At 44.3% G+C, this 23,976-nt stretch overlaps 1 protein-coding gene across 10 annotated transcripts in view; it reads right to left on the bottom strand.

Moving 5' to 3' along the window:
* Positions 1 to 23,976, bottom strand: part of NEDD4L (neural precursor cell expressed, developmentally down-regulated 4-like, E3 ubiquitin protein ligase) — a 381,718-nt gene that overhangs the window by 145,092 nt on the left and 212,650 nt on the right. For 3 of the 10 annotated variants that reach the window (XM_027525515.1, XM_027525516.1, XM_027525518.1), the window contains 2 exons: positions 21,881 to 21,919; positions 19,368 to 19,421 (listed from right to left, as the gene is read on the bottom strand). In XM_027525515.1, coding sequence (XP_027381316.1) covers positions 19,368 to 19,421; positions 21,881 to 21,919 — 93 coding nt within the window. Of the gene's footprint in view, positions 1 to 14,360; positions 15,638 to 19,367; positions 19,422 to 21,880; positions 21,920 to 23,208; positions 23,401 to 23,976 lie in introns of those variants that run through there. The other 7 variants (XM_027525514.1, XM_027525511.1, XM_027525517.1 and 4 more) reach the window with 6 other exon arrangements.

The following is a 23,976-nucleotide window of genomic DNA, read 5'->3' as shown; positions in this document are numbered from 1 at the left end:
GCATTCTTCTCTTCCTCCCCACTTCTCCTTCGATTATAAAACTGTATCCCCATGAGTGATCTTGGGGCCTGGCACCCTCCTGCCCACCTGCCTGTGAGCCTCAGAAGCATCCTATTCTAACAAATCACTTCCCATCTCTCACTTTGCCTCTTGCTGAATTCTTTTCTGCGCTGAGACATAAAGGACTGTGGTACTGGAGGCTCTTCAGAGCCCCCGAAACGACACCCAGATGGTTTGCAGAGGCGCAACTGGAGTGAGGAACCCTTTATACATCTCAAAGGTGGTATCAGGTGCTAAGTGCTCTTCCTCCAGAAAGTCAGATGACTTGTATTTTTAAAAACAGCTACTTTTTTTTCCCTAGGCTCCAGAGAAGCTGGATCGAAATTCGACTTTTTTGATCTACCAAGGTGCTTCCACGTGAGCTATGGACAGGACACAACCTCTGACGTGAAGGCGCTGCGGTCTGGGCTCATCTTCAACGGCCCAAGGACCACCCCCTGCTTCCCTCTCTGTGCTCAGTGTCACTGTGATCCCCCTTCGCTCCCCCAGCTCCCTTCACAGGACCTCTGCGGGCAGGAGAGCAGGTTTCTTCTGCCCGCGCGCTCTTCACCCTCGCAGCTCACCCGTCAGACCCGGCCACACTCAGCCACTGAGAGGGCTTCCCCTGGCCACCCTTCTTCACACAGGCCTCCCCACCACTCTGTCTCAGCCTCCTGTTTACCTCCTTTGGCATATTTACATAAATGCTCACTTCATTTAGTTGTATCTTTTTACCATCTAGCATAACTAGAGTAACTGGAACACGAGCCTCCCAAGAGCATGGCCGCGTCTCTCTTACGGAACACTTGCACCTCCAGAGCCGCATCTAGGAGGTAAAAGGGATTCAGAAGGGTCACGGATCCTCCCTGACCTTCGGGTTCATAAAGGAAGCAACAACAAGCAAACCACAAACTGCTCTGGAGTTCATTAATTTTTTTTGTTAAAGGGAGGAAGTTGCATTAAATAATATTAATTTCCTGCCAGCTTTACCACTGAATTATAGCTTATTCCACAGCTGTTACCTAGAGACTTGGGTTTAGTAAACAGATACTATTTAATCAGTTAAATTTCCAATAAATTTAACACTGCAAAATCTTAATACAAATAAAGATTTGTCTGGGGTAAAAAACTATCCCTGATCTTATATTACATTTTAAGTATCTTAAAGGCATATAAGAAAAGTCTAATATATGGAAAAATTAGAAGTAATAAAGTCTATATTTTTCATACACTGGAATTTATCGTCTATACCAGGGATGATGTCCAATCTATAACAAACTGCAGTCCTATGTTTGAAGTTGTAATTTGCTGACAATCTCATTTCAAGCACATCCAAAATTAGCAACTAATTCTTTACACATACTTTATTAATAGACTCCTGAAATTCAGAGATAAGAGAGAAGCACACTCAGTGTGAAGTAGGGAAAACATACAAAAAGAAAAATAAAGGCTCACTTTAATACAATTATTATCAGATAAACATAATCAATGAGGTTAACTCAATTCCTACATTTTTATCCTATTCAACAGCAAAAGACACAATATGTGCAATTACATAACTGTTGATAAAATTACTTGATATAATCAACTGTACATCATGGTTTATAATTTGGTTTTCATACTTTACAGAGCTAAAGGGTGACTTTTAAATTTTGACAACTCTTTGGATTTAATGAAAATCAGAAAGAACTTTCCTAGAAATACATCTAGGGGAAAGGCAGCCACTATTATAAAGTGATCTTCGTTTGGCCTTTAAAAAAGAGGAGAATAAATCATTTTTGCTACACACCAGAAACTAACACAACATTGTAAATTAACTATAGTTCAATTAAAAAAAAAAAAAAAGGAGAATAAACCATCAAACCCTTGAAAGTCCTTAAAGTCTGAAGTTGCCAACACATGGTAGTTTAGTGACTCATAAAATCTTTTCTAAGAAAACTTTTCATTGATTTTTTTCATGGTTCTTCCATACAGTCCAGTAGAAAATTCATTAACCCTAAAAGGATAAGCACAAAACCCAGACAGCAATAAAAATTAAGATGAACCACAAATGTGTGCACGAACATAAAAGCAGATGACAGGTTTGCTGGGCCCCCAATCCGTAAACACCTGGGAAGAACTTACATCTCCTTCAGACGGAATAATTGTAAAAAGAACTCACACTGATCAAGCACTAATACACTGTATGTGCCAAGAACTGTGCTAAACAGCTGGCACAGATTCTATCCCACTGCATTCTAAAATCTTAAAATAATCTGATTCCAGACATGCTCCAAGGAAAAACAAGAATAAAATAGGCAAAGGGACTGGAAAGACAAAAGGCAGATCACATGCTTTATTCAAGAAGAACGACTCAAATCCTTACTCTCAGCCTATTTACAGCCTCATTCTATAAACAATCCTAACAAGCTTGCCTAAACACCTGCTGAGTCGTTAGCAGGTAAAAGGAAGGCAGGTTACTATACTGATGGCTATGCTGCTGCTGCTGCTAAGTCGCTTCAGTCGTGTCCGACTCTGTGCGACCCCATAGACGGAAGCCCACCAGGCTCCCCCATCCTTGGGATTCTCCAGGCAAGAACACTGGAGTGGGTTGCCATTTCCTTCTCCAATGCATGAAAGTGAAAAGTGAAAAGGAAGTTGCTCAGTCGTGTCTGACTCTTCCCGACCCCATGGACTACAGCCTACCAGGCTCCTCCATCCATGGGATTTTCCAGGCAAGAGTACTGGAGTGGGGTGCCATTACCTTCTCCGATACTGATGGCTATAAAAAGTGGTAATTGACGAGCAAGAAAGATGGAAAATCAACATACGCAGCAAGCTCGTCCCAAAGATCATGGGCGTCTTGAGAGCTTTAATGATGATACAAAATGTATTATATATCTTATTAAGCCCTGATGGCATCATTAAGAAAAACTTCCATAAAGAATGACTACATTATACAATAATCCTTTGCTGTGAGGGTAACAGTCAAAAACAAACAAAACAAAACATAGAGATATGCTTGGAATGTTCAACTTAAGACAGCGTGAAAAGGAGTGCAGAAGCATGTGAACTATCCTTGGAGAGCTCACCTGTAAGACCCCCAGACGCGGCTGGAGTAATAAACACTCCCTGTGCTGGGCGCCGGGCTCCCCGCGTGGCACAAGTAGTAGAGAGTCCGCCTGCCAACGCAGGAGACTCAAGAGACACGGGTTTGATCCCTGGGTTGGGAAGATTCCCTGCAGTAAGACATGGCAACCCACTCCAGAATTCCTGCCTGGAAAACTCCATGGATAGAAGAGCCTGGTGGGCTACAGTCCATGGGGTCACACAGTGTCGGACATGGCTGGACACACACGCACGCACCGGGCGTAGCAGGAACAGCAGTGGTTTGGGCACCAGGCCTCCTGGCATCAAAGCTCTGCGACCCTCTCCCTGTGTGCCTTCGGATAAGCCATATGCTTGTTTGTTTAAAAAACGAGACACTGGTGCAGCTAACCTATAAAATCCTTTTGCATTTTTAATATTCTGCTTTTAAACATTACAGGGAAGAAAGCACCTATTACCACTTCTTTGAAATTCATGAAGGCTTGACGCCTTGTCAACACTTCCAAGAAGTGGAGTTTTCAAAACCACAAAAATGCACTCTGTTAATATTTACAGAAGGAAGATAGCTTTCGTTCCCTGGAGAACAGTCACATTTGCAGGTAAGACCTAACAGGGCAGACCGGCCTTGCCTGTCTAGAACCGGGACCCCACTTTCACCTGCTTGTGGCGGTTGGAAATGCAAGAGAAAATTATTGCTTTCCTTTCGAAGCAATTTGGGGAGAGAAATTTTTCTCCATGTAAGTTGCAAATATCCAACTGTAACACACTGTTGCTCTTAACACATAAGCCTCCTTGGAAAGGAAATGTACCTTGTGGACTAAGCCACAAAAGGACAGCCCACTTCCAGGATGGGCCACCACACAGACAAATGTATATTTGGAGGGGGTGATGAGGAAAGAACATATAAGAATAAATGCACTACATCAGTATTTACACCAGGGGTGACTGATTAACTCCAAGCCGAGATTAAGGTGGTCACTAGTACTAACTTCTTAAACTAGTTGTTCTCAACCCTGGCTGCACGTCAGAGTCACCTGGGTGCCATCCCCCACTCCCAACAATCACCCACACCTGGCCATGGGGTCCTTTAATGAGCTGGATAATCAGAGTCGATGAGATTCTCCTTACCAAATCGGAATCATCCTTGGCAGATTTCATTCTGTTAGGAGTCTGCCTATGAATAGGCAGAAAGAGCAATACATTAAGAGAGAATTGAAAAACCTGATGACCAGTGGCTTGTGCTGGACAGAAGGTTAATTTTAATACTTAATTCTTCCTGCTGTGTTGAACTATTCAAACCCCATTCTGAATGCAGGGTGTGGAGAGAAAGGAAAAAAAAAAAAAAGGCCCTCAGTAGGCCTAGAAATGCTTGTGAGAACCTAGGATGATTTTCTGAGTTGTGAAGCAATGGCTTTTTAAGCTGCTATCCTGTAGATAAAGACCATTTAGTCCTATCCCGCCCCCAACACAACCGACCTTCCCTGCCCCTCCACCCCCCCACCCCAACCCCCGCTTCAGGGAAGTCTTCCCGCATCTGTTTTGCTTGGCAACACACACCAGCATTCCAGCACAGGCCACCTGGCCACCGAGACAAGGTTGCAACACATTCATGTGGCAAAATAAGAAACCTGCTCAAAAGGAAAAACTATCTGCCCGGAGGGTTCTGGGAGCTCAGATCAGCGGACTGCAGGTCTCCGCTCCCTAAGGGAGGCGCCTCCGAACCACTTGGTACCCTGGCCCTGACCCCTTCCTGGTCGCGAGGCTGAGACACTGTTCCCAGGCCCGCTCTCTCTAATGGAACTTTCCACTCTCCGAGGCCTCCATCGGCTTCGGCAAACCCAGCACCTCTGCACAGGCCTGAAGACGTGGGTTCCGAGAAATGAGGAGCCACTTTCTGATGCCTTAGGCAGGACGTCAGCACAAAACACTGGGGCTTGGTATTTCCCTTTGTTTCAACCCATGTTATCAGGGAAACTGTTGCTGGGACAAAGGAGCATCAATTTCCTCAGCAGCGACTTAAGAATGCTCTCCCGGGCTCACATCTTCTCCCTGCACCGAGGCTGTGACCGTGTTTCAAGGCCTCCGTCTGTCAAGGAAGCACACGATGAACCAGAGGACAAAAACAATGACCTCAGAAACCGGGGAAAACAGATGCAGCAAGCCCTGCTCCGGGACACGACTTCTGAAAGGCCTGCCTCTCTCTGGGGGTGAGGCCTGCAGGCTAAACGAGCTATTTTAAACGCTGCAGATCTGCTCTGCAGCCCACACATTATTCATCAATGGACAATATGCCTTACAATAAATGCAATCTGCAAATCAGGAGCAGACTGCCTGGTGCAAAAGTGCAAAAAATAAACCCACCCACATCCTGCTGTGACACAGGCAGCAGAAAGCCTCTTGAAAGAACACTTGCTTAAGGAGAATAAATGCTTCCCATTTTCCAGGCCCTGCGCCACCACAGGGACGGTCTCCGGTACTCAGGTCTGACGGTCTGAGAACTGAGGCTAGACTAACCAGCCTGAGAAAACGCACGACTGTTCCAAGGTTCTGGAAGAGGAAACGCAGCCAAGGTTGGGGCTCTGCCCATCCTCTAAGGGGACGGGCGCAGCTCTGAGGCCTCCCTCTTTCCGCCTGCAGGCCCCGTCCAGGAGCCGGTGCGGGCCCTGAGGATGTAAATAGGATCGCACCTGCCGTCAGCAGCCTCCTCCCTCCGTACGACACCCACTCCACCACCATGGGCTTCGAGGCCTGGACACCCTGTCCCTCTGCACCCGCTTCAGCCCTGTTCACCTCCACACCCATCCTCCTACCTCCAGCCAGGTGCTGGCAGAATAGGTCTGTGGAAGGCAGGCAGGTAGGAAAGGAAGGGATTCACTCAACTCCACATTTGATGGCAAGAGAGGAATTATTCATGCTGATCACCACACGCCCCCACCCCCCCACCTGCCAATTCTTTAACAACCGTTGGCATTAAGAAACAACAGGTTGAAACTTGCTAACTGTGATCAAGGAATTAAAATTATTGGGCAAATACTCAAATCACATCACTGGTGGTTTCTACCTTCAGTCTTTCAAAACATGGCTCCTCCCGCTGACCCACTGAGACAAATCCCGGTCATCTTTCTAGATCTAGTTCCGATCTTCCCCTTCCATGACATCACTTCTGTCCATCATGACCCACAGTGTCCTGTCCTATGTATAAGCATGCCTTAATGGTTGGACTCTAAGAGGCTGGGAAGACTGTTCTGTAGAACTTTCTGTTCAGCGGATAGGACAGCTCAGATGAGGCACGTGTGCCCAGCAGAAGCACTGACTCAGGAGACCCCACACAAAGCAAGCACTGGTACCCGCCACACGCAGCGGGCGACAGACTGCTCACAGCGCTTCGCACGCTGCACGTTCAAAGATAATTACTGCACGCTTGTGAGACACAGAATATTCTCAAGTGTGAAAATAACACCCTCAGTTTCCTCATCTTTAAACTAGAAGGGTTAGGGTTAGGGTCTACATAATTCTTAAGGAAACTCGCATCTCTAAGTTGATAAACACAAAATAAAACACGACCCTTGCTGCATATACCCATCAAAGGAGAGCACTGGACTGCAGGATACAGGAGCATCTCTTGCTAATATAATTTCAACCAAGGGTGTAGGCGGGCCCTTAAGCACACTGTGTTTATATAAAACGATTTTCCGCACTTTGTCCTTTGCTACAGCATCTGGGTATCCTCATAATATATATGTGAACACGTAGATTATTATATCAGGATTTTAAAAAGAAAACAACAAAACATGGCTTCTACCATAAGAGACTGAAAGTGAAAAAGTGAAAATTAGTCACTCAGTCATGTCTGACTCTTTTCGACCTTGTGGAGTGAAGCCCACCAGGCTCCTCTGTCCACGGAATTCTCTAGGCAAGAACACTGGAGTGGGTTGCCATGTCCTTCTCCAGGGGATCTTCCTGACCCAGGGATTGAAGCTGGGTCCCCTTGCAGGCAGATTCTCTACCATTTGAGACAAGAGGTTAACAAACTTAAATACTGAAATTACATTCAAGTGTTTAAAGTTATACTACAATTAAGCATCTCTTTTTTCAAGTGGAAAAGCATGATCACGAAGTGCACACTGAACAGATACTAAGCTTGAGGTGCTTTTACTCTTGAGAAAGGTACTATAAAGAACCCAGAACGAGGCTGTTAGTATGCAGTGTTCAACCCAGCCCAACTCCTTAGGAAAGTGAAGAGCCCCACAGCGGACCTTCTAGCCTGAAAACCTCTCTGCTGTGAAGACACGCTAGGTTCTTCAGCTGGAGCTCAGGACACGTGTTTCAGTTTTTCTACTCCATCTTGACTTTTCTACTCAGCTCAGTTTTTAAACAATCGGACCACAGCAGCTTTTCTGTCCTCCTTGAACAGTCAAATACCTAGCTGGGTATTTTAAAAGAAAATGGGAAAAAAAAAAACCCTCAAGTATGATAATGAAGCTTTAAAAAGTCACTCAAGGAACTGGATGAGTGATGACATATGTGGGTCATTAAATATATTTTAAAAGTTTGTCAGTTCTGGATTATCCCACAGAGAGTAAGAATAAAAAACCATACATCTATCAAACTATTTGAATCCTTACATACCCAATATAATGACATCCTTACCCTGTCTGAACCTCCCAGCAAAAGGTAAGCAACAAAAGATCACGGATTAAAAGCAGATTCCTCAGAGTTATTAGATGAGAGATGTAAATGCCACCTAACTTGCCCTGATGTATAAAAATGAAGCCCCAAAAGAAGGCTATGTAAATTCTGAAAGGCAAATTCACCTGGGGAAACGCTGGTCTTTTCCCGCCTGGAGGGACTTTCTGCTTACTATGTATAGCTCATAATATTCAGTACAAAAATAAACAAGTTGTTTTAAAGAACAGATAGTTGGGGCAGACACCTGAAGGAATCAAAACCAAGTATTTGAACACTAAGTGTGCCCACAGTGTGCTTCACTTGTAGCTCAGTCGGTAAAGAATCTGCCTGCAATGCAGGAGACCCGAGTTCAGTTCCTAGGTCTGGCAGGTCCCCTGGAGAAGGAAATGGCAACCCACGCCAGTAATTCTTGCCTGGGAAATCCCATGGAGAGAGGAGCCTGGAGGGCTATAGTCCCTGGGGTCACAAGAGTTGGTCAAGGCTTAGCGACTAAACCACAAGTGTGGCCACAACAGTCAAACCAGAGAAAGCAGGGTCCCTTTCAACTCAATTGATGATACTTCCATGACCTTTTCCTTCCCTTGAAGCAGTCTAGTCCAAAGTGTCAGAACAGCCCTTGGTTCTAAAATGATCAGGGTATAAAAAGCAGGCTTGGTGAAATTCAATCTACTTCATCCTGCAGCCTGAAGACTACACTTCCTGTTAAGATGTGGTGATGCCTGGAGACCCCTGAGGAGTCCATTCAGGACACAGCACAAAACAGGCAAGACACTCACCATTTCACTCAGGCCCACCATGCAGCCCACTATTTCACTGCCATTCCCTCTTGCCCAAGGAAGGATAGCGAAATAAGTAAAAACAAGAGATTTTAAAAAGGAAAATCCATTGGAAACATCATGCATCCGTGATACATACTGTGTCGAGATTATTTCTGAAAATCTTTCCACCATCTCCATCTGCCCAGAAAAAATCATCAAGCTCCTAAACGACACATTTTAGTGCATATTTTTAACACTCTGTCCTCTCAGGCCTTTTTCACCTTAAACTGGAGCTGGCTGTACATCGTGGGGAGACTGCTGTCCTCTCTTGTGGAGGACGTGGACTGTTTGGCTGCCTGGTACGAATCAAGGGAACTAGATGATTGCAGACAGGTTACCAAGCCTCTCAGTAATCACCAGCCAACTGTGGAGTGGGCTTCCTGAGCTGCTTTCGGCATTCAGAATGGAAACTTAGATATTCTGGTATTCGAGCATTCAAGCAACAGTTTCAGCACCTTCCATGAATTCCTGCTTTTTCCTCATTTTTTGCAAATGTCTTAGAGTTTAAAAAGGACAATGTATTTCTGGCATTGATCCATTTCAGCATCAATGCAGTTGATTACTTTCATTAAAAAAAATCTGCTTGATCAAATTCCACAGACTCCTATTCAGAATTTTTACCATCTGAGCTACAGGGAATTGACTATTTAGATTAGCCCCAATTAATTTTAAACTATCAACTATACAGAGACACGTAACGTTGATTAAATTTAAGGTAATTCTTACATGGAGTAAATATCTTCCAGTATTGTGAAGTTTTGAGATAACAATTTTCTTATTAGCATGCATTATAAAACTGTAGTTTTAGTTCAATGCCGAAGAACTCTGCCTCCAAGCTTAGCCAAGAGAAGCAGCTGCAGCGTTTATGAAAACCCTCTAAAAGGCAGTATCCAATAAGGCCTATTCCCAAATACTGCCCTCATTTGTAAACCACACAACGTGGAAATTTTGTACAGATAACGTTAGATTCCTGCTCAAAAGCCACAGCCAATAAGAAGGAAAGACAAACAACTGGAAACATGGCCTGGTTTAAAAAAAAAAAAATATATATATATAGATAGATAGATACACACATATACATAGCCAAAACGACATGGCAAACCAGCAACATGTCTGAAATGCCAGCAGATAAAACTATGTTTAAGTTTCAAAATTCAATCGCGCAAACACAATTAAAGGTCCTGTTGTCCGAGGCAGAGTGACAATCTAAATGCAGTCTCCTCAAGGCCTGTGGCACCGCAGGGCACTGTTAGGCCTTGTGACGCTGACTATCAGAGGGGCAAACACTAGGGAAGGCTGAGATGACAGTACACGGGAGATGAAAGCCAGTCACCGAAGCAAACGATTCCAGGTGTTCCTTCAGTCTCTGTGGCCCTGTGTCTAACGCCCTGTGATCAAAACCCGACTGTTCACAGCAACCGAATTACCTCCCTTGGGGAACAATCTGTACCTTACAGAGATGTGGGTAACAAAGGAGAAGGCCAACACAGCGCCTCATTGGAACCTCACCATAAGCCCACGAGTTGGGTGTTTTTAGCCTCCTTTTTCACTGACAAGGGAGAAGGCTCAGAGAGGGAGTCTCACCTCCTGGGGCATGTCAGGAATCTGCAGAGCCCAGTCCACTAGGCCAGTGCTCCAAGGCACCCATCGAAGCCGCCATCTCCAAAATCTTCAGCATTAAAACGTCACATCACAGAAAGCACTGAGCTGCTACACAGGTGTTTGATGTGCAAAGATATAAACATATTTTTTAAATTCCCATCCTGCTGCTGCTGCTAAGTCGCTTCAGTCGTGTCCAACTCTGTGCAACCGCTATAGATTCCCATTCTACATAGATACAAAAAATGGTAGATAGAATGTGACACTGACATTAGGTGTGTGTCATTAGTTACCACACCTAATGACAGTTTCACATACCTTCACTGGAAACAGTAAATCAACAGTTTTACCATATGGTGGTCGGAAAAGCTGAGCGAGGCAGTCGGATGGTTATATTAAGTGAAATAAAGGCCGGCACTGATCCAATTGTGAAGTGCTACAGAGATGTGAGTGTCACCCGCAAGCCCTTTGTTTCCGTGTGTACACAGCTACACATTATCACGTACACTTTTCACTAATCCCTCTAAGGTAAATTTCAAGTTACATAATATTGGAACACAGCTGTATACAACCAGGTTGAGCGAGACCGCTGAAAAGAAAACCTCACAGAATCCGATCAGAGACCAAGTCAGTGCAAGGACGACCAGCCACTTTTTAAACCGCTACACTGTGGTGGCGGTGCTTTTAAATAAAGAAAGAATGTGCCTGCAATGCAGGAGACCTGGGTTTGATCTTTGGGTTGGGAAGATCCCCTGGAGAAGGGAATGGCTACCCACTCCAGGATTCTTGCCTGAAGAATTCCATGGACAGAGGCGCCTGGCGGGCTACAGTCCATGGGGTCGCAGAGAGTCAGACACGACTGAAGGACTAACGCTTGTACATATTTTCCTAGAATTAATCTTTTAAGGTAAAAAGGAGACACCAACTAATACTAAAGTCAAAAATGTTCTGTAGAGTCAAATCGCCCTGTCTAAAAGAGACCTAAACTAAATTCTCCCCAAACAAAAAGAGCTGGGGTATTCCTCTGCCATTCAGTAAAAGGAATTGGGAATCACAGAAGATTGCCATGCCGCTTCTGTGACATGTGTATCCATGGGAAGGGCATGGGGGGAAATTTAGAGAACCCAGGAAGAAGTAGAGAAAGCACGCTCTTTCCCTGTAGCGTGTGGAGTGGGTGTCAGAAGAAGTGTTCTCCCCCGCCCCCCGGCCCTTTGATCTCTGTTTACATTTTGAATTCTGTGTCAGCAAGAAACAGAGAGTCCCAGAAACTTTCCAAGGACTCAGTGTGATGTTATATACACGGTGGACCTTAAACATGTAATGACATTATTAATGGGATTAGAAAACCGGCTCCTGAAACTTGCAGGATGCAGAGCCAAGCAGTTGCTATGCACGAAGGCATCGAGCAAGGGCACAGAAACCCTGATAAACAGGATCCCTCTGCCTCAGAGTCACTATCATGCAGTTAGGAGGAACCCAAAACACTAATTCAAGAAAGTAACTAAATTATTCACTAAATAACCATTAAAATGTACAAAGTAAACTGGTAAGGTATCAGCATTTTGAAATATTGTAACATGGTAACTAATAACTCTAAAAAAATCAATTCTGTCTTGCTTCACAGACTGGGTAGAAAAAAAAAAAAAATCAAGGCTCACAAGAGGTCCCTGGAATCTGATTAGCATTTTTTTTTTTACAATCATGTTGCATTTTAAATTTCTTCGTGACAGTCATGACAGGATGTCTGGGAGGCACTGAGCAAAGTTCTCAACAAAACAGCCTTGTAATAAGGTCTAAGGCATGGATCGTGACATCTGAGCACATTCGCAAAAGGAATCTTGAAAGGTTTTCCCCATCAAGAAAGATTTTTGACATCATTCAAAAGACCTGACTGTAATCGATTTTTCATGTAAACTAATAATGAAATGCCCTTCTGTCCAAAGCAGCAGATATTTGAAACGTCAAAAGAGCTTGGTGGCGGCCAGACTGTAGACGCCCAAGTGAATGTTTTCCCTCAAGATAAATAAGGCCGTGGCAGCTGCTGCCTACACTTAACACCCCTGCCCATTTGAAACACGTACAAAGTGTTGAATGGAGCCGACAGTTTTGTTATGAGACAAGTTTTGTTTTTGCTTCTCGAAGAAGCAAGTTTTCACTTAAAAGAAAAAGCCAGCTTCCTACCAACCCTTCACAAATTTATAGAAGTGTACAAAAATACAAATTCGAAAATAAAAACTACTATGCTCTAGATGGAACTTACTTTCCACAAAAAGCTCTTTATTCTAGAACTTACATTTCCAAATGTGAAGAAATTTTATTTTCCACTCTAACAGCCCTTGAAAGTTAGAATGGCCCTTGCATGTAAATTACACACAGTGTTTGGTATGTTCCACTTGTTTTTTTAATCCCGGGAGAAACGTCAAGCCAAATGAGACTGTAATTATAAAAATCCATTTGTCCTCAACACCTAACTGCAAAATGATTTAAAAGTCTGATAAGTTGTCAAAACTCAGGATATGCATGTTGTCAATATTCACGTGGTAGGTGGTCCAAATTCAGCATGAAAATATGCTGCCCAAAGAAGTCTACACCTGTCGTGATGGTACTTTCTTGGGATGAAGGTTAGATGCTATTATCAGAATTTTGTTGAAATCTGTACCACTGTATAAAAACGGTATTGGTTCAGACCAAAAATACAGCATTTTCTAATGAAAGGGCTAGAGATAATAAAAGAAAAGGGTGTATAAAAGGGAAAAGAAGAAGAAACGGTTACATTAACAGTTATAAAGTTATATTAACAAGAAAAATATATTGACATTTAGCACCTGATTATATGCCTTCAAAATACTGAAAGACAACAATGGATCAGTGATAAAACTTACTCATACGGCCAAAAGTATTTCTCGACACAAAATAATAAAAGATGATACGGTTCCACAGCCAAACTCAGTCATCCACTTTGAAAAGTCGCAATTCCCAACTGAAACCAAACACAAAGTCTCCCAGACATTTCACTGCCATATCCTGAAATCCAGCCGTCGGAGGAAATTCAAGGAAAACAACCCCAACTCAGAATACAAGGAGCTTGTCCTTTGGAAAAAAATAAAGCACGTGGCTAGTGATTAGTAGTAAAAGAAAGCTAACTGGTGAAACTTTGCATCCCATGACCAACTATGAAAGCTGCAGAGTCATCATTTGCCTGGTGGAGTTAGCAGCTGTCTGTCTGTACTCCATTTCACTGAAAGGGAGAGAGCAAGAACACAGGAGCAATGAAGGCCAAAATCTGTTGCTGGGCTTCCGTTTCCACAGCTGGAGGCTGGGCACTTAACTATTCTATGTACAGCAGCCCAGTTTAGACACTCGAGTGGGCAGTGTTCAATTGCAGGGGTGCACAGTCTGACCATTAACAAGCCCCCAGCAGTTTCCCCTCACCTTGGCCTCACAGGCCAATCTGCTTCAAAGACACATTTCCTCCCGGCCCACAACTGTGGCTACCTTTGTTCACTATAACTTAATGGGACAAAAAAAAAAAAACCCAACAAACCCACAAAGACAATACATTATACAACCAGGGCCGGTCCTGTACAGCTAAAAGGCCATGAGGAAGAATGGGTCCAACTTGACATATGCTTAATTATGAAGCAACCAGACACATTTAACCTGAGATTCTCTCACCTGGATTAGAAAGGATTATTTTTTAAACGTGAGTGTCCTCACAGCTTGTATCTGCAAGCAGCTTTTTAACGCATTTCCAACGTCAACACGCTGGGGCACTGCACATTAACTCAAAAAGTAATGACATCTTAAAAAGTCTTTTATTGAGAAGGGAGGGAAACGGGGGAAAGGGTTGTCTGGATTTTTCAAAACAGAGTTATGAGACTTTGAAGACCTAAGGCTACGATATTTTCTAAAATCGGCTAACTAGTTTCATGGACTTCTACCAAAGGCGGGACCACAAATCGTGGACCCAGAACCCGGCCAAACACACGAAGTTACTCTGGCCCAAAGCAGGGAAAGTCCCTGAAGGGAGGAGGATGTTGTTTATTTTAATTCCGCTGCAGAATACGCCTGCTGGGCTAGAATCGGCCCCTTCCTCGTGGGGACATACGGTATCGCAGGCTCACTTACCGGGGCGCCGGCTCCCGTGGAAGCCGGGCCGGCCGCTGCGGCGTCCTCCTCGGGACTCTGGGGGGCTTCCTCGGGCCCCCGAGTCACGAGGATTCTGAAGTGCTGCTGCCCCGCGTTTTGATCCTGCCTGATCTTAAACGTGCAGCCCTGGCCCTGTGGTGACCTCTCGGCCACCGCCTCGGTCCTGTGGGCATCGGGAGCCACCCTGCGGCCCCGCGGGGGCGCCTCCGGGTCTGGGTGGCCGCGCTCCTCCGGGGGACTCCCGCGCTCAGCCCGGGGCTGCGTGGGGTACGAGCTGCTCCTCTCCAGCCGGATTCGGGGATACCTCACCAACCTGTCCCCCTTGGTGCCGGTGAAGCCGAAGTTGAAGTCGCCGCTCGGCGCGGGCCCGCCGCCACTGGCTGGCGGCTGCTGCAGCTGGAAGACAAAGCAGCGCTTCCCGGAGCTTCCAGAAGCATCTGGAACGTGCTGCAGGGACCAGCGCCTGGGCTCGGGCGCCGCCGCTGCGGGCCCAGCCTGGCCCTCGGCTCCCGAGGGCATCAGCTTCACCGGGCGCACATCGGCGCTAGACGCGCGGTGTTGGACGCGCACGGCCGGCAGCTCGGCCTCCTCGCGGCCGTCGGGGCCCGGCGCTCGGCGGCGGCCACACGTGCCGTTGAGCTGCGGGCCTGGAGCCCCGGGCCCCCCGGGAGGGGAGCCATCGCCGCCGCCGCCGTCGTCGAGGCTCTTGGCCTCCGGGGGCTCCCCCGGCGGCTCCGTGCCCGTGTCGCCGTCGTCGGGGGCGCCGTCAGCCGCCTTGCGCTGCAGCGAGATCTGCACGGACGAGCTCCGCGTGGGCCGCGAGTCCACGGGGCCCAGCAGCTGCGGGATGAACATGGATGTGCTGCGCTTGAGCGCGCCCACGCCTCCCCGCAGGCCCGCGTCCTGCGCTCCGCTCGGGGCCAGCGCGACCGCGCCGCCCCGCCGCGGGAGCGTGTGGAATGCCATGAAAAAGTCGTCTTCTCCCTCCTGGTCTAGGATCTCCGACTCGGGGGCTGTGTTGCTGCGGCAGGAGCCAAAATGAAACCGAAGCCGATGGGCCATGGTGCCCAGAGGGCCAGGAAGGGACAGGGCGAGCGGCAACAACAGGCCTGGCGCTGCCAGCAGTCAAACCCCAAAGACACGAACTCCAAGGAAAAGCGTTCCATCTGCCAAAGCGTGAGCACTGCGGCACCAAGGGCGGCAGATAGCAGAAATAACCCAAGTGGCAAGCGGCATTCCAGGCATGATTGGATAAGAGCAGAAAGCTCTCATCCGCACTGTGACAGAGGGTAGGGTGGCCGGAACCACATGACCGCGGTCTCCCTCTCCAATGCCAGCTTCTGGACTTAGTGGAGTTTTCTTCCCCCTCTCGCTCTCATTTTTTTTTTTTAAACAGCAAGAGCCTGAAACAGCACCTTCCCAGCTGCTGCTTTTCCATCAGACAGGAGTGGCCCCAGCAGGGAGCTCTCACAGCTGACTAAGGCAGCAAACAGAGTCCGAGCCATGCGGCTATAAATCTCAGTGCAGCGCGCTCCCTGGACAGTTCTTTCCAAACCAAGCTGGGCACCCGGGCGCTGTCTCACCGATGCGAGAGAACTGGCACCCAAGGCAGAAGCACACAGAGGAACCCCCTTCCCATCGAACCCAACAGTGACAAGTGAAATTGCAGGGGCTGCAGGAAAGCCCTTTCAGGAGCAATCGGATGTTACGTGCCCCTCTTACATATGATATCACCACACTACCACGATGGAATGCAAACTAATAAAACGTACTATAAATATGATTACACACCCCACAGAATGCGTGTCCCTTTAACGTTAAATAATTAGAACATGATCTACAAGTAACAAAATAGCTGAGTGGAGGGAGGGGGGCGAACAACTCACTGCCAGTTGGGGTCTGCCTCTGGCTACCACCACATGTTTTTTATTTGAAAGATGGGGAGGGCGGGGGACACAATCTCACACATAATATGATTCTCAGATACGGCAGTGCCAGAGGAAAGGAACCCAGCTGGAGAAGACATTCCCCCCTGTATGCCAGATAGCAGAAAAAACAACATCCCCCCACTCAAAAAAAAAAAAAAAAGGGAAAGACAGTTGAAGAAGTGTGTTGCTTGTGGCTTTTGTAATAAATTAACTTAAATACCATGCAGAAAAAAAGTCTGCCTGGAGCTGACTGTTTTCCAGTAAGAAGTCAGCAGTATCACCCCAGTTGGGTTACAAACAGAGAATCTTGTTACTTTTGAAGGGCCAGAAAGGACCTAAGTAATAAAAGTGAAAGTCCATGTTCAAAAAACTGTCATCGGACTTGTAGCTAATTTGGATATATTCTGTGTGCTTTAAACATACTCTTTTCTGTGAGCCAGAAACATCAGTTATTTTAAAAAAGAGGTTTATTTAGGAGGGAATAAAAAAAAAATGATGGGGGGCAAAGGGGGAATACCAAGCTGCAAAGGGTGACAAAGTTTATTTTAAAATCCGCAAAGCATGGCTCTGTCAGCAGCCCTGGAGTCCAGGGTGTGGAGGATTAACCCTGTGTTTACACGCATTCAGACCTGTTTTCTAAAGGCATGGGTTTTAAATGCCAAAAATGATCTCTATGAGAGAAATGGAAGCCAGTTTGTTTAACGCGAAAACTGCCAAGCACCGCTACAGTCACGTACTGTCTTAGCCGGATTAATAGCCAACAAAGAAAAAGCCACCAGCAGCAGCATTCACTGCACAGTAACAACACTGCCGAGGGCCTGGGGCAAAGCTCGGTACATAAAGCACAATCTTTCAGATAAAGTTTGCATTCACGTGGGGTTTCTTAGAGCTTGGCATTCACTCAAAGCCCTTTTGGGCTTGAAACTCTAGTTTAGGGCTCATGGCAAGGCCATCTCCAGTCATTCTTTTAGATAATGGAAATGGAAAACAAAAATTTTTACAGTGTATTTCTTTTAGTAGAAGGAAAATAATGAGTTAGAATCCATCTGATAGGAGGCAATTTTTCCACAGTGTTGACCCTTTCTTCACCTTCAAGTGTTATTATACTCAATAAATGAGAAAGGAAGAATTAGTCTGTGGCTGCATGTATATCTCCAGGGACTTACTGTTACTCACTGAACGTTTGCTGAATTCAGTGTTTTCTGGATAAGAGATGGAGTGCCAAGAACTGTACTCTCAAGCAGAATTTCTCACTGGATTTAACAAGAAAATAATTTCACACACAGAGCAGAAGTGATTTAGCCATTCAGTACTACTAAGTGTCACCTAAGGTATAAAATGTCAAGCTCGATGCAAAGCCACAGAAAATCCACATATTTTAATAGAAAAAGCTATCAGGATGGTGGGCCAACATCTTTGATTTTCTAATTTGGAGAGTGATACCAGGCACAGGAGATCAAATATGCTCCCAAGTTCCATGCTAAGGGTTAAGGCTTGGCTGTTCTCCAACACTGGCTTCCCTGGTGGCTTAGCGGTAGAGACTCTGCCTGCCAATGTAGGAGATGTGGGTTTGACCCCTGGGTTCAGAAGATCCCCTGGAGAAGGAAATGGCAACCCACTCCAGTATTCGTGCCTGAGAAATCCCATGGACAGAAGAGCCTAGCAGGCTATAGTTCATGGGGCTGCAAAAGAGATGGATATGACTTGGCGACTGAACAACGACAAATTCACCACCACTGGCCCGAGACTTAAGAGACTAGCAGTTACATAATTACATAAGGGCTCTAGACCTCAGTGCTCTCATTTGCAAGGACAGGACATTAAATGAGATATTATAAGTCTCCTTCAGATCAAATATTCTATAAAACTCAAGCTATTCAAGTAGTTCCAGTTGAATTCTGCAAAAAGAAGGGTTCATAAGGACGTTTATTTTAAGCAAATAATATATGGTTAAACCTCTGTATCTATGTTCTACATTCATGGATTCAACCAACCGTGAATCAAAAATATTGAGGAAAGGGAGTAATTCCAACAAGTTCCAAAAAGTAAAACTTGAATTTGCCTCATACAGGCAACTATTTACATAGCATTTACACTGTATTGGGGTATCGTAAGTAATCTAGAGATAAATTTCAAGCATACAGGAGAATGCATTTAGGTTATCTGCAAATATTACACCATTTTATATTAGAGACTTCAGGGTCTTTGGATTTTGGTATCTGCAGGAGTCACGGTACCAGGCTCCCCATGGAGACTGAGGGATGAGTGGACATTAAGTTTCAGGACATTGAGTTCAGGAACTCAAAAGCAGATTTGTGTACAACAACTACATTCACTTATAATGTAAGGTTCGCCCAAAAGTTTGTTCAGGTTTTTCCATAACATCTTACAGGAAAACCTGAACAAACTTTATGGTCAACTCAATACCACTTCTGAGAGTACATTAAAAGTTAGTATGTATCATGATAATATTCATTTTCATAGTTGCAAACCTTGCCTTGTTGAGTACTTGCTGTATACATTCTAGGGAGTTAATTCTGGCAAAGTACTTAAAGCCAGATTTGCTTCTGAAATTGCATTTCTAAAATGAAATCTAAGTTGTATCAGTTACATACCTGTGCACACACACAGAATACACAGCTACCTACCATCAATCTATATAAAACGTTATTTGCAGCAAACTGATGCCTCAGGCATATCTCTGGTTCTTTGAAGATACTTTCAATTAAAATACTTTTTAATTTTACCTATTAAATATATTACCTTTTTGCTGTATACTGTTAATTAGATTTTTGTTTTCCCAAAGAGATTTGATACTGAACGTGTCACAATCACACAGTTTGCCTTATACATAAAAACCCTGGAAGGGTCACTTACATGAGTGATGGCCTTGATCATTATGAACATTCAGCTAGTAATGGGACAAAAATGGTCTTTTTGAGGGACATGTATACCGACAGAAGTACAACATAGATACAGATTCCTAAAGTACGGTGCTCTAAAATATTCAGTTTTTTTTAAAAAATGAAGCCAAAATTAAAGATTAGGACCCACTTACCAGTCTGTTTTCATCAAATACTTCAAACAGGAGTCTGTGATTAGATGGATTTACCTAATAAGGGACAGAAACAATATGTTTTAAATGGGCAGAAATAATTCCAAGGAATGAAGTAAGGGACTGAAAGAATAAAATACTTTATAATGCACTCAGATCAACTGTACAGTGTAAACAACCTGCTCTTCCATCAAAGTTTTCTATTATTGACTTCTATATTATTCCATGCCTAATATTTAGACATATCAGAAGAAAATGGCTTGAAGCGCTGCTTTTCTAACATAAGAAAGGATACTTCTAAATGGTTTTTAACAGTTCCTAAACCTGCCCTGAAAAGGCACCCTCATGCCTGTACACCAAGGCTACGCCCTCATCAAGGTCTACGCCTGAGAAAATTTCTTAGGCAACGATCAAAAGTCATGAAGGAAATAGTAAAAGGCAGTATTCACCGCTGTGTGCACGCTTTTTAGGCACCATCTCCTTATTAAATAGCAAAACATATGTCCCATTTATTCTCAAAGCACCCTTGTGATGTATACAACTGTTGCTCCAATTTCACAAATGAGGAGTTGAGACCAGGAGGGTAAAGTAACTTGCCCAGGAGCCCACAGCTAGTATGCAGGGCAACCAGGAGCTCCACCAGGCCTGGCCCAAGTGTCTACAGAGCCCACGCTTGGAGCCATTAGAGAAAAGAGAAATAAAAGATAGCCCCTCTTCCAGCAATGGCAGGGTCAGTGTCAGAGACCCTGGGCTTTTGGTGTCTTTTTGCTTCTTTCTGTCTCTTTCCCCAAACCTCACTGAAATAGCAGGAATCGTTCTTCAGACCCAAGTGTCAGGTGCAACACGTTCTCATTTCTATCACTGTACATAAATCCTGGAAATGACCTTCCTCAGGAAGGACTCCTCTCTCACTAGCAGAGCCCGTGGGGAGTGTGAATCCTCGGATGGCTTCTCCAGGGTCAGAAGGGCTGTCAGTGGCAGAGCTGGGGATGGGACCCAGGTCTCCCATCACTAAGCCTCAGCTGTCTCAGAAGGGAGAAGTGAAGGAAAGAACACGGCTTGTGCTCCTGACCCCTTGGCTTGCTCTTAACCTGGTGATGGAGCAAGCAGGTTGGCCGGGGGCGGGGCGGAGGGTGGGTAGTGTCTGTTTGAAAGCTCAGTGGACCAGTGAGTCCACACGCCGTGACAGGGGCTGGGATGCAGTAGGCACTCAAAAAAGGTCTGTTCAATGAACGGGACAAAGAAGTTGTTAAATGTGCCCCCCTCCCCCTGCCAAATCAAGTTTACGTATCTTTAGGACTAATATAACTTGAAAAATATCTTGAATGTACTAAAATTTTTAGAAATGTGGCCAAGGTGTTTAATTAATTTTTGTTTCCCGCAAACTGAAAGACGTCTAAGTAGTTTGGAGTATTACAAGTGGAAAGCTGTATCTGAGAGTGAGTTACGGGCCAATAACACCTATCTGCCTCCATTACATTTTCGGTCTTTCACAAAGTAATTTAAAAATGTATCTGGTAGTGAAACAGTGTACAAGCCCGTGTGTCCCTCAGTTTCAGTAGAGGCTAGACATAGGAGCTTACCAAGTATTCAAATATCAATGCCATATTTTAGCTCTGAACATAATAGAAAACAGATGTCATATATAGTGATCTATGTTCGGAGCACATAAAATATATAAAATACTGTTGTGACTGAAAGGAAGAAATCAGGACCATTATCATCAGTCTAATGGCAATATTGTGCTTTGGGAATCTATACCACTCAGAAGATCTTATCTAGAATACTTCTGGAGGTAGAGTATTTTTAATAACACAGCTATTCAGACAATTAAAATTAATTCATCTTGAAGAGAAAAAAACATACTTTCCATTAAATAACTGAGCAGCTTAATAGTTTCAAAATTTTAATACCAAAAAAAAAAAGCAATGACCACATAAACTCACTGAAAAGTAATTTCCATTAATTTACAGAATTCAGTCATTTCTACATGTAGCTCTTCTAGATATTAAATATAAAAGGTTGAGGAAATTTTACCTAATTTGGTGATATTTAAACTTCAGATGTAGTTTTATATTACACACATATGCTCACACTTAATATCTGAATTGTAAAAATTTTCTTTCCAAATTGGAACGTGATTAGTAAATTTCAGGCTTCTTTTTAATCATGCTGCTTCTATTGAGCTTATACCTCACTGAAACAATTAAGCTACTGTTTTAATTTTACTTTATTTTTTAAAGAAAAATTTGCATAGGAAAGCTAAACTTTGCTATTTGGATAACTTTCTTTTTGTTTCCCTCAAAGATCCCCAAATGAAACAAGTCCAGATTTTGTTACCACTAGTTATAGCTTTTAAAAATTTGGGATACACTAGAAAGCTACCCAACCTTTTCTCATCTTAAAAGGAATCTCAATAAAAATTTAGTAGCTGTAACTGAGTCTGTTGAGATAATATATCAATCTAGTTATCAATAACAATTATGATCCCTCACCCCAAGAAAAGAAAAACTTACTCTAAAATAAAATTCTTCATTCCACTTTGGGTTCAGCGTCTGGAAGAGAAATCATCTTGTAATTTCTTTTACAGTCTTTGGAACGTTAACAGTTACTGGTACAGTGCAGTCCACATATTTGCTTAAACTTTTTTTTTTTTCACTAAAAACATAGCTAAGAGATTTTCAAAATGGCAATTAAAGAAGCACTTAAGTTATCTGAGACTATTCTATACACCAAACTAGATGGGGAGGGGATGTGTGTATGAAACGGATAAGAAACCATAAATTTCATGCCATCAACAAGAAAGAATAATGTCAGACGCCTACAAAGAGCCATCACCATGAAAGTCAAGATATTCTTCAAGAAATTAACATTGATATAATTATTCAATAAAGAAGAAATGGACTTTTTTCACTTCCCTCAACCTGCTACAAATCTGTTTTGGAGAATCATGAAGCAGGTGGCAGAAGGGTGACGGTATTCACTATTTACACAAATACTGAAATCTAAAGACTATTTTATAAAGAACAATATTGATGATCAGATTATATAACATGCAAAAACTGCCCGTTATAAACCGAAAGTGAACTCTTTCTCCCTAAATAACTAGGTTTACAAATATTCACCTACCGATGTACTTCAATCCTCTTCTCTGTCCATCCACACCCATCCATCCATCCATCCATCCACCCATCTATCTGCCTGGCAATCCACATAAACATACATCCTCTGGAAGACTACATATACACATGTGTTTGTGCATTTGGACAAGCATTATGCTCTGAAATGAACACATCTCTCAAAAACTGTATGTAAAAATGAGACTGAAAAATCACCCCCTCACCAAGGACTACAGAGATTTTTTAAGTTAGAATGATATTTGCCTTTATTCATCTATCTTTCTGTAAAAACTAGTGCAAGAAACAGCAAAATAATAACAACACAAAGCATCATAAAAAACAAGCATAGGATGTATACAACACTGAAATGGCATTAAAGAAAAAAAGAGTCAGCAATTTCGACACCCACAGCTCAAGGGGGAAATCTAACCCTAAATAAAAGGGGCTCACGCTTCTAGTTCCGGATGGAGCCTGGGATGGAAATGAGTGAACGCGAGCAAGAGGGAGGAAGGGGAGAGGTGCTTGCAAGCTCGGGGCTGCGGGGGCTGCAGAGGGCCAGGAGACCCACTTCGGGGAGACGCGGAGGGGGAGAGGCAGAGGACAGGTGGGGTCGGGAGCAGACAGGTGAGGCCATAGAACGCGTGCAGTGCCAGGCACCCGCCCACGAGGAGCAGAGTATGATGCAAACGGTTCTTCAACACCCCGCGCCGCACAGAAATACTAACCGAGCCGGGCACACAGCGCAGCCCTCTCCCGTGGGGCGGAGGAGGGGGCCCTCGCCTCGGAAGGAAACGCGGTTCAGTGCCCCCCGATCGCGGCTCCGGTTCTCCGCTCCTTCTGCGTCCCGCGGGCAACCAGGTCCCCGGCTGCCTCCCCCGCCCAGCGACAGCGCCCAACAGGGAACAATGGCCTCCGTCCTTCTCAGGAATCCTCCCCACCCATCAAAATACCGGCCCCTGCTCTCCAAACTCTCCAGATTTTCAGGGCCAGTCGGAATGCCAGGTGGGAGACACGCTAGACTGCTGTCTCTTCCTTTCACAAAATGACCTGGCAACAGACCCCGGGCGTCTGCACAATAGCAGGAAGAGTTACCATTTTTTAAAAGCCCTCGCGCGCTCCAGGAATTGCTTATCACTGGGTGTATTAGATTGTTTACCCCACAAAGATAGGAAAGGAAAAATAACGGGGATCCATAAACACTACTGAAGCACAGATAAGAACAGTACTTTTGGTAGAGAACATGCACCTTCAATAAATGCCCCGAATATTCTGGGGTATTTATTTATTTGGGGGTAAATATATGATTTAACAGATACATATAAAAACATGAAGTAGATGTATTAAGATATAAGTATAGATATAAATCTATGTTCTAATGTATTTTATAGATGCATATAAAAACATGGAAATATGAATTAAGGTATAATTATGGAAACAAATCTAATGAGCTCATGCATGTAAAATTTAGAAAAGTGAGGCATACATACACACAT

Source organism: Bos indicus x Bos taurus, chromosome 24, assembly GCF_003369695.1.
Source record: "Bos indicus x Bos taurus breed Angus x Brahman F1 hybrid chromosome 24, Bos_hybrid_MaternalHap_v2.0, whole genome shotgun sequence".
Taxonomy (NCBI): Eukaryota; Metazoa; Chordata; class Mammalia; order Artiodactyla; family Bovidae; genus Bos; species Bos indicus x Bos taurus.
This window is presented reverse-complemented; position numbering and strand designations above follow the sequence as displayed.